At 47.2% G+C, this 13,345-nt stretch overlaps 1 protein-coding gene across 1 annotated transcript; it reads left to right on the plus strand.

Moving 5' to 3' along the window:
• Positions 1-7,272: 7,272 nt before the first annotated feature.
• LOC124707452 (serine carboxypeptidase 2-like) lies at positions 7,273-11,871 on the plus strand. Its single transcript, XM_047239106.1, has 9 exons — positions 7,273-7,712; positions 7,802-7,897; positions 7,992-8,084; positions 8,159-8,244; positions 8,311-8,583; positions 8,682-8,812; positions 9,075-9,170; positions 10,034-10,139; positions 11,626-11,871. Exons 1-9 carry the CDS (start codon positions 7,337-7,339, stop codon positions 11,788-11,790), a joined length of 1,422 nt encoding a protein of 473 aa, XP_047095062.1. The 5' UTR covers positions 7,273-7,336; the 3' UTR covers positions 11,791-11,871.
• The last annotated feature ends 1,474 nt before the right edge of the window (positions 11,872-13,345 follow it).

A 13,345-nucleotide genomic window follows, 5' to 3' on the forward strand; every position in this document is an offset into this window, starting at 1 on the left:
AGCTCGACCTGCCGGATCCGGGACGGGAGCAGATACACCTGGACCAGCTCTAAGGAAGCCAGGAAGGGCAAGTCCAAGGCTAGCGCGGCGTCTCTGATGGAAGATGATGAAGAAAGTGATGATGATGACGCATCCTCTCCGCCTCAAGATGAGCCGGAAACAAGCAAGTGAAAAAACTTATTCCTGCGGAAAGAAAACAATGCATCATTTTGGCCCCATCGAGGGTTTGTAATAAAATTAAGTATTTTTAAGTTGCTAGGGACGAAACAACTGCATGTGCGCGGAAAACTTATCCTGCAATCCTTTATATTTTATGCATGTTTCGTTTGTTTGAAAAAGCAAGTGCTGGTTTCTAAGTTTTCCGGCTTGCTCACTTGACCTTCCACGAGCTGGAAGACCTTTAGCCGGAAACGCGCGCCTGCAGCGATGAAGCCCAATGGTGATCCGTCAATAATGGCGGAAACAAGCCCCCAGCCAAGGTGCCGGAAGTCGCTACCAGGAATCCATGAGTTCGCAACGAAAAAATTGTCCACCAGAAAACTTAAGCTTACGTTCTAAAGGACGATTTTGAAAATCACAACTTTCATATACGCCTAGGCGGAAATATCTAGCTCTGTGGTTTTAGTCGGAAAACATACACGATCCAAAAATGAACAACTAAAGGAGGTAAAAGACTCAAGGAGTGAACCATATGCTTTATTTCATTGATCATGTATAACTATTACAAAGTATGTAATGCGAAAATTGCTAAGTGTGGAAAGGACGTAGCTTTGCTATATTCCAGGGACGCTCTGTCTCATAATAGATATCATCGAGATCCTCTCGCTTTCGTTTCCGGTACCAATTATCAGGTCTATCCTTTTTCTCGTGGAAATCAACGAGGTAGTAAGATCCGTTGTGTAGCACTTTGCTGATGACAAAAGGTCCTTCCCATGGAGATTGCAACTTACGATCTTTCACCTGTCGAAGGCGGAGGACCAGGTCACCTACCCTAAACGAGCGGTTCCGAACTCGACGGCTGTGGTAGCGTTGGAATTTCTGCTGGTAAATGGTGGAGCGTTGGTCAGCTAAATTCCGAGCTTCTTCGATCAGGTCCACAGATAGTTGTCTAGCCTCGTCAACTGTATCTTTATTGTAGGCGGAAACTCGCGGGGAGTCGTGGACGATGTCGGTGGGAAGCACTGCTTCAGATCCGTATACTAGGAAAAAGGGGGTAAGCCCTGTTGATCTATTAGGGGTAGTTCGTAAACTCCACAGAACAGAGTCTAACTCTTCAGCCCAAGCTCCAGCTGCGCGGCGCAGCGGTTCTTCAAGGCGAGGTTTGACTTCGGTTAGTATGAGGCCATTGGCTCGCTCGACCTGCCCATTGGATTGTGGATGTGCCACAGATGCTAGGTCAAGCCGGATTCCTACGTCATTGCAATAATCCTTCAATTCTCCCTGAGCAAAGTCCGTGCCATTATCTATGATTATGCTGTGTGGGATGTCGTATCTCACTACGAGATTGCAGATGAATTTTAGTGCCGTAGCACCATCGGCTTTTCTCACTGGCTTTGTCTCGATCCACTTACTGAAATTATTGATAGCGACCAAAAGGTACTCAAAACTGCCAGGAGATGATTTTTTCAGCTTCCCAACCATATCAAGCCCCCAGACCGCGAACGGCCATGTGATAGGGATGGTCTTGAGCTCCTGAGCTGGAGCATTTGGTTGAGTAGCATAATACTGATAGCCTCGGCAGGTTTTCACTAATTTCTCAGCATCTTCTTTAGCTGTGAGCCAGTAATCCTTGCCGAAAAGCCTTTGCAACGAGGGCCCTGGGGGCTGGGAGCGGCGTGATGCCCGCAATCGCCAGCATGAATCTCTCTGAGGATTTCAATGCCATCTTGATTTGAGACGCATTTCATAAATACCTCGTTTGCACTTCGTTTGTAGAGCTGTCCATCAACTATTGTGTAGGATCTTGCTCGTCTGACAACCTGTCGCGCGAGGACCTCATCCTCTGGCAACTTATTGCGGTCCATGAGGTAATCCAGGAAAGGCTTAGTCCAAGCCGGAATGATTACCATCACCTCCTTAGCCCGAGATACTGCCACATCTGGGTTTTCCGAGTTAGCGCCCTTCACCGAGGGTATCCGTAAGTGCTCAAGGAAAATTCCGGGAGGAATGGTTTTCTGTCGGATCCGAGCTTGGATAGCATATCTGCCACTGTGTTATCGTCTCTCCTGACGTACTTGACTTCGTATCCGAGGAAGCACTTGGCGGTCCCATCAACTTCGTCTCTGTAGGCCGCCATAACGGAGTTTCTGGCGTTCCAGGTTCCGGCTACTTGTTGTGCCACCAGGTCAGAATCTCCACAACATATGATGTGCTTGATCCCAATTTCCTTAGCGATGCGCAGACCGTGTAGTAGAGCCTCGTATTCCGCCATGTTGTTTGTAGCTTCGAAGTGAATCTGCAGAACATACTGCAGTTCTTCTCCGGTAGGGGACTTCAGGGTGACTCCGGCTCCTGAGCCTTGATGCTGCTTGGATCCGTCGAAGTGCATGACCCAAGTTTCAGGTTCCGGCTCCAGTTCGGCATCCGGAGCTTCTGTCAGCGATGAAATCCGCCAAAATCTGGGACTTGATCGCGGTCCTGGCTTTGTAAGTGATGTCGAAGGCGGATAATTCTATGCCCCACTTTGCTATGCGTCTTGTTGCGTCGGTGTTGTTAGGAATCGTTGACAATGGAGCTTTGCTCACAACTGTCATGGGGTGCTCTTGAAAGTAGTGTCTCAACTTCCGGCTACCTAGGAACACGCCGTAGGCTAGCTTCTGAAAGTGAGGGTATCTTTGTTTGGATTCCTTCAGTACCTCGCTAATATAATAAACTGGCCTCTGGACTCCATACTCGAGACCTTCTTCCTTTCGCTCCACCGCGATAACGAGACTGATGACATTGTTGGAAGCTGTCGGGTAGAGGAGCATAGGCTCTGACACTTCCGGAGCTGCTAGAATAGGTGGGGAGGCGAGTATTTCCTTCAACCCCTGAAGTGTTGTATCCGCTGCGTCGTCCCAGACAAATTTGTCTGTTTTCTTCAGCAGCTTGTATAATGGTAGTGCCTTCTCGCCAAGACGGCTAACGAACCTACTAATTGCTGCAACACAACCAGTTAGTCGTTGCACATCTTTGAGACAAGTTGGCCTCTTGATGCACAGGATTGCCTTGATTTTTTCCGGGTTCACTTCAATGCCTCTGTAAGAGACAATGAAGCCAAGGAGTTTTCCGGCTGGCACGCCAAAGACGCACTTCAGCGGATTTAACATCATCTTGTACCGTCGGAGATTCTCAAAGGTTTCTGTGAGGTCGCTGATCAAGACGGATCCTTTCCGGGTCATGACCGCGATATCGTCGATGTAGGCATGTACGTTCCGGCCAATCTGGTCCTTCAAGCACCGCTGCATCGTACGTTGGTAAGTGGCACCTGCATTTTTCAAACCAAAAGGCATGGTGACATAGCAGTAAGTGCCAAAAGGTGTGATGAACGAGGTTGCCTTTTGGTCGGACTTCTTCATCCGGATCTGGTGATACCCGGAATATGCGTCAAGAAAACACAGAAGTTCCGCCCCTGCCGTCGAATCAATGACTTGGTCAATGCGCGGTAAGGGGAACGGATCCTTCGGACAATGCTTATTCAAGCCGGAGTAATCGATGCACATTCTTAGTATTTCAGAATTCTTTTTGGGTACAAGGACGGGGTTTGCGACCCAATCGGTATGGATAACTTCTACTACAAAACCTGCCTCTAGTAATTTTGTTGATTCCATCCCTATGACGCGGCGCATCTTATCTCCAAAGCATCGCATAGCTTGCTTCACCGGTTTAGCCCCCGGATTTATGTTGAGGTAGTGCTCGGCGAGTTTCCTTGGTACTCCGGACATGTCAGAAGGTTGTCACGCGAAGATATCCATGTTAGCGCGGAGGAACTCGACGAGCGCGTTGTCCTATTTGGGGTCCATGCTGGCTCAGACCGACACCTGCTTAGAGTTGTCTCCTATCTTGAGGTCGACCTTCTTGGTGTCTATCGCGGCCTTGAACGAAGTTTTCTGTTTGGAGATCTGCTTTTTGGTGGTATGCATCTCTTTTGGATCCACAGCGGCTCTGTAGCATTTCAGCTCCTCTCCGGATATCACGGATTCTGCGAAGGCGGCTTCGCCTAACTCGCACTCGTGAGCTTTCTTATAGTCTCCGGATATGGTGATCATACCATTGGGACCCGGAATCTTGAGCTTGTTGTAGATGTAACATGCTCTTACGTGGAACTTGTGATAGGTGGGCCTACCGAAGATGACATGGTAGGAGCTTTTGAAGGGCACGACCTCAAATGTGATCATCTCTTCGCGGAAATTATTAACATCGCCGAAGGCCACGGGAAGTCTGATGCTGCCTAGTGAGTTTGTTTTTTTTACCCGGAACCACTCCGTGGAACTCAGTGTTACTGTGTTTGAGCTATTCCTTGGTAAGCTGCATTCTCTCCAGAGTCTCCAGGTACATGATGTTCAAGCTGGCTCCGCCATCCATAAGGCACTTGGAGAAATCATACCCGTCAATGCGGGGACTTACAACCAAGGCATATCACTCCTTCGGAATGATGGTGGGGTGATCCTCCCTATCAGACGTACACGGAGTTTCCCTATCAAACTGCACGAAAGGAGGTCTGACCGGCGCCATCGCCCCCCCCCCCACTCCCTGAGCCCCGGCTAGACTAGGAACAAAGCCAGGCGGAGGAGGCTGCATGTGGGGGACCTGCTGCCCGGCCATCACAGCCGTGGGACGCGTTGCGACCTCGGCGAAGGAGGGGCTCCGCACCGGCCTCCACCCGCGGTGAAGAAGCTGCGAAGATAGCGACCTTGACGAAGAATATGCCGATGGCGACATTGACGATGACGTCCTTGGCGACGGGAGAAAACTTGCGGAAGGAAGAGGCGGTGAACCCGACCCCGCGTGAGGAGGGGTAGATGCTGACGAGGAAGAAGCGGGGGTTGGCGAGGGAGACGACGGCGATGATGATGTAGTGGAGGGTATCGAAGAAGCGGTCGAGGGTGAGGCCGCGTTTGTGGAGATCGAAACAGAGACGATCAGCTGATCGGGTTTCCTCCAGAAGAACCACATGATCGGGCCCAAGGCAGCCCACGAGAATTCTCTCTCGGGCCCACCCCCATGAAGCGTCGATCTCGCCTGCATCGATGTAGGCTTCGCTTGACGTAGCAACAGCCGAACGACCGGCGGCTCCACCGCCTTCCTCCGCCCCGGCGACCTCGAAGCCATAGCCAAAAAATGTCCTAGCATCGCCGGTGGGGATTTCCTCCACGGCGGACAAGGATCTCGCCAAGGACCCGCCCAGGGCGGACGGTGAACATCCACGCCACGGGACACATCCGGCTTGCCCTTCCCCGCAACGACACCGGCCGCATTCCTTGCCGGCGTAGCGCACTCCGACGACAACCCTCCTTCCCTGCACACAAAAAGTAAACAAGACGCACCTGCGTCCGACGGCGGCGAGGTGTGTTCCCAGAACCTAGACGTCGAGGTTGGGAAGCCAATCTCCGACCAGAACGCCGCCACTACCTCCTTGTAAGATTGTGACTCCCTCTGCGCTACAGAAGAACGAAGGGGCCTTCCCTCGTGACGCAGCAGGGACGGTGGCCAGGGAGTTTATCACGCGCGGCGGCGGCCCTCCCGCCTCCCGCATGGATGGACGGGGATGGTGGCCAGAGCCTGTGTTGCGGCCTCCCCGCCTCCCATCGGCGGCATGCCGGTGGTGGCTGGTGGTGGCGGACAGCGCCATTCCCTCCGCCTCTCGCCGTTGAGGGGCGATGATCTTGGGCTTCTCCCGCGGTACGAGGTCGCCCGGGGCAGCAGCCTTGGGTTCGACGGTGGAGGCGGCCTTCTTCTTCGCCGGAGGAGGTCGGCTGGTTGCTGGGGTGGCGGATCACGAGATCCCTCTACCCCGGTGATGAAGATCTAGTCGACGACGAGCTAGCGGCGAAGGGGCCACCGGTGAACATCGAGCCTTGACTTTGTTCTTGGCGGATGATGGCGGCGGCTATTGGCGTCGTTCCCCTACGAAGGCATCATCTTTGCTGGCCTCTCCGTTTGCTCTCGCCGAGTTGGGGACTCGCGGCTGTCGCTGAAAACTGTGTCAAGATTGGCGGGCGATGGCGGCGTTAAGCGTCTCTTACTTCTTGAAGGCATCATCGTCGCAGTCCGCGGGAACTCACTCGTGCTGCTCTGGGGAAACCCTAGATCCAGCCAGGATCGGACGATGACGGCGCTTCCTGCGTCGTGCTACCTCTTGGGGCATCGTTTTTGGAGCAGCGGCTGGATGGAGGTGGTTTTTGGTGGAGTGGTGTTCATCTACCACGTTGTCGTCGATGATTCTCAGTGGCGTGGAGCTGAGGGGTATCGAAGACGGGCGAGGATTGCTGGACGCGGGCAGGATGGTGGAGCTGTTTGGTGTTATGGTGACATAGACGGCAGGCCTAGCACGGTCAATACGTTGATCTCGCTTGGAGATGGGTTCGAGATAGATGGCGGTTGCGAACTCTGCGACGTGTGCAATAGCACACCCTCAGGGTTTTGCTTTTTGGATGATGTGTGTTGGTGTACCATCAGGGAATATGCCCTTGTTCATGGTCCCCCTTCATCGTAGGTATAACGAGTTGTCGCTAGGAATGAGGCTTCGAGATTAATCTTTGTATTCCTCTTGTAAGACATTGCGAATAATTTAATAAAAAAGAAATCTGTGTGCATCTTTGATCGGAAATAACTACCGGCTCGAATGGAACCTCCGAGTCACATGGTTCATCGGACGAGGAATCGGCCGCATCCTCCAGTAGTACCTCGAATGTATTCAGATTCCTGGCAGAAGACCGGCGATCGCAGCCTAGCAGCTCACCGGGGGCCAGTGTCTTGCGGCGGCGCCGCCCTGCCGCCGGTTCCACCGCGGCCGCGGCCTCCGCACTCGGATCGCCCTCAACGGTCATGAGCCACAACTCAAAATGGCATCAGGGCATGTAGCCTTATCTGGCTAAAATGGCTTCCAAGCAATCGCCGCAGTTTCTTATCTTCCATGTACCTTCCTCTCAGCGTCCTGTAACCGAAGTGACAATGTCGCAATCTGTCTCTCAATTTGTTTTTCATGCCGTAACCAGTTTGCTCAATAAACTGAAATATGTATAGGGAAGAAAAAAAGATAACATCAGGACAGCGTGCGGTCCAAACCAACAATGACGTCAATCTTCTCCCTATTTATGCCCAATGTACCAGTTCCAGCAGTTGCATCTGTGTAATCATGAGTACAATGATCGGCCGTAGGCCCCTGGTAGCTCTACTAGCGGTGTTGACGCTCCTTCTCCGGCAAGCAGCTGCGACGGCGGCGGCCGCGAGTGGCTATGCCGCGGACCGCATCGACCGTCTGCCGGGACAGCCGGCGGTGGACTTCGACATGTATTCCGGGTACATCACGGTGGAGCACAGCGCCGGACGGTCTCTATTCTACCTGCTGCAGGAAGCGCCCGAGGAATCCCAGCCGGCGCCGCTGGTGCTCTGGCTCAACGGCGGGCCCGGCTGCTCCTCCATAGCCTACGGCGCCTCCGAGGAGCTTGGTGCATTTCGCGTCAGGCCGCATGGCGCGGGGCTGTTTTTGAACGACTACCGGTGGAACAAAGGTAGGAGTGCCTAACTTGCTTGATCCACGGGTTTATGCTTTGTTGCCTGTCATGCTTCTTTCGTTGGATAATAAAGTGTGAACTTGCAGTGGCGAACATCCTGTTCTTGGACTCGCCGGCCGGCGTCGGGTTCTCGTACACCAACACCACCTCCGACCTCTACACCTCCGGCGATAACAGAACAGGCAGCTTATCCAAATGTTTACTTACCTTGTAATTGCATGATACTCTGCTCTATGGAATCAAAAGGTTTTTAACCGGGACATGATTTTTTTGTAGCTCATGACTCCTACACTTTTCTATTGAAATGGTTCGAGAAGTTCCCACATTACAAGTACCGCGATTTCTACATTGCTGGCGAGAGCTATGCAGGCATAAATTCTTCCCACCTTGGCTAATTAATCTACTCAATTTCCTGTTAATAATTTGGTAACCCAAAACTTCAGGGCACTATGTCCCGGAGTTATCCCAGCTCGTCCACCGGAATAACAAAGGCATCGAGAAACCCACTATCAACTTCAAAGGCTTCATGGTACGGCTAGATTTGTCAATCCTTGCGCCGTGATCGTTGCAACCTGAAACCTAATTTATTATACAGGTCGGGAATGGTCTGATCGACAACTACCACGACTACCGTGGCACCTTCCAGTTCTGGTGGAACCACGGGCTGGTCTCCGATGATACCTACCACCTCCTCAACCGCTCCTGCCTCCACGACTCCTTCATCCACCCGTCGCCGGCGTGCGACGCTGCGCTCAACGTCTCAACGGAAGAGCAGGGCAACATCGACTTGTACAGCATCTACACGCCCACCTGCAATGTGACGGCGACCAACTCGTCGGCGAGCCGACGGCATCCGAGGGGACGCTACGTGAGTATCAATTTTCCGGCGTCGTTATTATTTGGTAAAGCAAGCCTACTTTTCGACGCTGAGATGCCCTACTTGGTTGCTGTTGCATGCTTATGCAGCCATGGATGACCGGATCGTATGACCCATGCACGGAACGATACTCCACATCGTATTACAACCGGCCGGACGTGCAGAGGGCCCTCCACGCAAACGTCACTGGCGCCATAAACTACACATGGGCGACCTGCAGGTCCGTGCTCCTTCGCTTTCCACTAATATAAAACTTTTCAGATATTTTAAAATAGATTAGACATAAATTAAAATGAGTGAATCTTCAAATTAAAATGTGCATACATTTACGAAAAGTTCTAAAAAAAACATGCATTTGTGAATGGAGGGAGTACTATAATTGTAAAAACTTACACTTTAGTGTTTACATAATACAAAAAGGACGGCGCTCTACGGTAAATGTCCATCGTTTTAGCTTCACATATTATGTAAATGAATTGCAGTAACACCATCAATAGCAACTGGCGTGATGCTCCGAGCTCCATGCTTCCTATTTATAAAGAGCTTATTGAAGCTGGTCTAAGGATATGGGTCTTCAGGTAAGTTTATTCCTTTTTGGAAATAAAATTATTTTATTAAATGCATCATCATTTCTTAACTTATTCAGAACACCAACGCCACGAAGCTACTACGATAATCTCTTAGGAATGTTTTACTGCAGTAATTCAGAAGGAATATATTGGCTGCTATCAGATAGAATATACAATGTTTGTTGAGAAAACGCAAAAGCGTTTATTCTGGTTGTATTTTTAAATTCTCCCTGATAACATCACATGCTAAGATAACAGTAGTCTGATCATACCCATATTGATGCATACATGATGCATCTCAATGGTTAGATTTAATGTTTTTCAGTTGCTAACATTTTCTTATACAAAATTCCTAATAGAAGTACATGCTAAGATAACGGTACTGTTGTCCACTCTGCTGTTCATTATGCAAGTTGCTGCCAGGAACTCATCAGGCAGCAGCAAGCAGTTCATATTTGTTAACCAGAAGTACTGCAGATAATTCGTTGCTTTGACTGGATAAAATCATTGAGAAGTCGCTGTTTCGAGTTAACAATTAGATATGAATAATCTGTTTATATGCATAATATTCCTCTGTTGACCTGTCAGCCTAATAGCAACGGACTATAACTGGACAACGGGACGTCTCTTTTCCTCATATAATTGTTTTCCTTACCTGCTATCAAGGTTGCTGTTGGGATGGTGACATGCAAGAAAATATCCATGGGTAGAGACTTATATGTAAAAAAGTTATTGCTATTCCTTGAGTGTTCTCATTTGGAACACCAGGGCGCAGATCGTTGGTGTTGATCTATCAGCTCCAGCATGCCTTAAAACTCACTTACCGTATCCGAACATCTACATAATGTTTGTTATGTTTATTTATTTCTCAGTGGAGACACAGACGCAGTAGTCCCCTTGACAGCAACAAGATACTCCATCGAGGCTTTGGGTCTTCCAACTACTATTAGTTGGCACCCTTGGTATGACGTCCAAGAGGTCAGCGTCATTCCACTCAATTTACCTACTTTATATATATATAAATAGAATCATTGAGATGCTTTGATGGCCAGGGAGATACACTAGATCAATTCGAGCAATATAGTGGGTTCTATAAAGTCATCAAATTAATTCACATCATTTAAATTATTATGATATTTGAATTAATAATTAGTTGTACTCCCTGTTTATAGGCCCATTACGTGTTTCGAGAAAAACTTTGACCATTAATTTGGTCAACCAAATATGATTTATATGTCTAAAAAATTATACCATTGAATTCATATGCAAAAGAAGTTTCCAATGATATAATTTTTGTGATAAATATTTCATATTTTGTTGACCAAATTAATGGTCAAAGTTTTTCTCGAACCACGAAATGTGCTTATAAACCGGTATGGAGGGAGTAAGATTTAATGATATATTATAACAAGGTAAGTATGGAGGGAGTAGTTTTCTTTTGACACGTTCATGTCTATAGAGATTATGTGTAGTTTGTCTAGAGTTTAAACGCATGAAGTCTTTTGGGTTGGGCATATAGCTGAGTCGGTTAAGAAAAACCTTTTAGGCGTGAAGTCCAGCAAGTGATTAAACGAATTGCCAAGTCCATTTAGAAATTAGCTTAGACATGCTAGCTAGCCATGTCCGTTCTAGAAGAAAAATCGTACACATCTGTTTTTCACTTTTGCAATCAAAAAACGTACACATACCCTAGCTGAGTCTGTTCGGGAAAAAAAACGTAAACTAGATAGCTAACTCGGTAGGAATAGCAGACTCTGTATGCCAAAATTTAAAAATCTACACAAGCATCGGAATGATTTAGTAGCATAAGAAACTATAAATGACAAATACATAGTTGAGTGAATGCCTGAGTATAAAATACAAATTAAAAGACATCTATATGTCAAATTTGGAAGCAAAACATAAAAGTAGATATGAAATGGTAAAAAAAAAAGCTTTACAAAAACATTCTGCGTAAGGCTGCAATGTAATAATTTTAGAATCTAACGTGCAAACATTAATTATGTTTAGTTCAAGCATCTTAATTATCCATAGGGATAGATCTCAAAATTATCTTTTTTAAAAGCTAGATAATATCACATCAATGTACATATATTATATACTATTGACTTATCTATTATTATACAATTATAATTAGCATAAGACCGGAAAAATATATATACTATAAATTTGTATAAAACATTTCTAACCATACAATACGATATCCAGGAAACCATAACTTTATTTCTCAGAAACTCAGCCACTAAAGATGGTGCCGCAAAGTTTGTATAATTACCTTGTTATATTGGCAAATTTCACGTGGCCAGATGGACATTGCACTCTGCATGCGACATGCCACGAGAATTTCGTCACTGGGCGGGACATTAATTTTTGTTAACTACTACATGTCACGAGCAAAGTATTTTTTTTTTGCGAAATCATGAGCATAATTAATCAATGCTTGTGTGATGCATTTTTTGATCAGGTCGGCGGATGGAGCCAGGTATACGAGGGCCTCACGTTGGTGACTGTCCGAGGCGCGGGTCATGAGGTTCCCCTGCACCGCCCGCGGCAAGCCCTAGTAATGTTTCAGCAGTTCCTGCAGGGCAAGCCCATGCCAGGACACAACACAAATGGAACTTTGTCTTAACAAAAATAAGACGAAAGTCTTACTGTAATCTGGATTCGAAAGCAATCATCAATAAAGTAATATGTGTGGCTTAAATAGTTTGACAGTACTTCTCCATCTGATCTGGTTTATTGGGCGCCTTAAATTTTTGTGTGCTTGGGATGTGTGCTACCGGTGCCAAAAAAAAGTTAAGTTGTCGCGACATGTGCGGGAACAAAATCATTATTCACAAGTATTAATTGATGCAAAGACTGTGCACACACATCAAAGGTGAAAATTTCGTGTGATGTCCTCGTCGTGAAAATTCTGTGGAGGACCATGACATAGTTGTACCCAACAATAAGGAGTGAGACGGCCTAGGGTTAATAAATGCGCGGCCTAGAGAAAGTATGTTGGGGACTGTAATTTTATGTCCTACGGTGAACAATGGCCGAGATAAAATATGGTTGGAACTATATATCTTTTATATAATCATCATTCAATATATGTCTTTTGCGAAATCTAATTTATGTTTACTTATATTGGCCAAGTTATTTTGTCTTGAATATTCATGGACACTATACATAGAGATTGCAAGTGCGTATTTAAAAGTATTTTTTGAAAGATGTGTAGTTCCAAACAGAGAAAATAGATGAGTGAACAAGGCAGAAAGATGAAGAGGTTATCTCTGCCACGACAGAGAAAATAGAGGAAAATTATGTCGGGGCAGTGTTCTCTCTGCCTCGGCAGAGATTTTCTCTGTTTTGTCTGCCGTTGTAGGACTTATGTTCTTAATATTTAGGGTAACATAAATACAAATATAATTAAACAATAGCATATGACCGCATAACAAAACATAGAATCAAATAAGATAACATATGATTGCACTACTTAGAAGTTTCATTAATAGCATAGGCACTACATCATAGAGCAAAATAGGCATACAGATAATCTATCATAAAAAGGCAAATGATCTCTGTTGTAGGGGGTAAAAATGGATCATCTCAAAGGATCCCCCCTGTCCGCGATACCGCCGCCCACCGGACATCAGCAATACAAATGCACCCCCGAACAAATCGCCGGCATAAAGAAAAAATATCAAGATAATATAAAAGAGAAGAAGAAGGAGCCCAAAAGAAGGAAAAGCATCCCACTAAAGCCCATGAGTATTCTTCTTAAATGGGCCAAATACATGGGTTGTAGAAGACAAAAGGGCCTTCTTTTCCTTCCCTACTTGGGGACTTTTTGTCTTTTCCACATAATAGGCTAGGTTGCCCCTACTTTCCCTCCCCACCAAGGGTTTTGGTGGTCATTTGTACAAGGCCTTAGCCTAGCAAGGCATGGGTCTCTTGTTTGTCATCTCTCATATGATGAGTTTTCCCTCTTAAGTGAAGGATACCTACTTCTTGAGTTGATCTTTAGAGTTTACACTACTAGGAAAAGGTCTATAGCTGCGAAGATTACCGTCGGCGCACCAAATTTTAGGTACGCTGGTGGTATTTACCGCCGGCGCACAATCTTCTCGACGCGCCGGTGCTATTCTGATTTCATAGGCGAACTTTTGTGCGCCGGTAGTATTCAAGATTCTGATCGACTT

The sequence above is a fragment of the Lolium rigidum genome, chromosome 4 (assembly GCF_022539505.1).
Source record: "Lolium rigidum isolate FL_2022 chromosome 4, APGP_CSIRO_Lrig_0.1, whole genome shotgun sequence".
Lineage (NCBI taxonomy): Eukaryota > Viridiplantae > Streptophyta > Magnoliopsida > Poales > Poaceae > Lolium > Lolium rigidum.

Coding starts and splice junctions, on each gene's coding strand:
- LOC124707452 (XM_047239106.1), top strand. CDS start 7,337: ATGAGTACAATGATCGGCCGTAGGCCCCTGGTAGCTCTACTAGCGGTG. Junction 8,584..8,681: donor GGCATCCGAGGGGACGCTAC/GTGAGTATCAAT, acceptor ATGCTTATGCAG/CCATGGATGACCGGATCGTA. Junction 9,171..10,033: donor CTAAGGATATGGGTCTTCAG/GTAAGTTTATTC, acceptor TTTATTTCTCAG/TGGAGACACAGACGCAGTAG.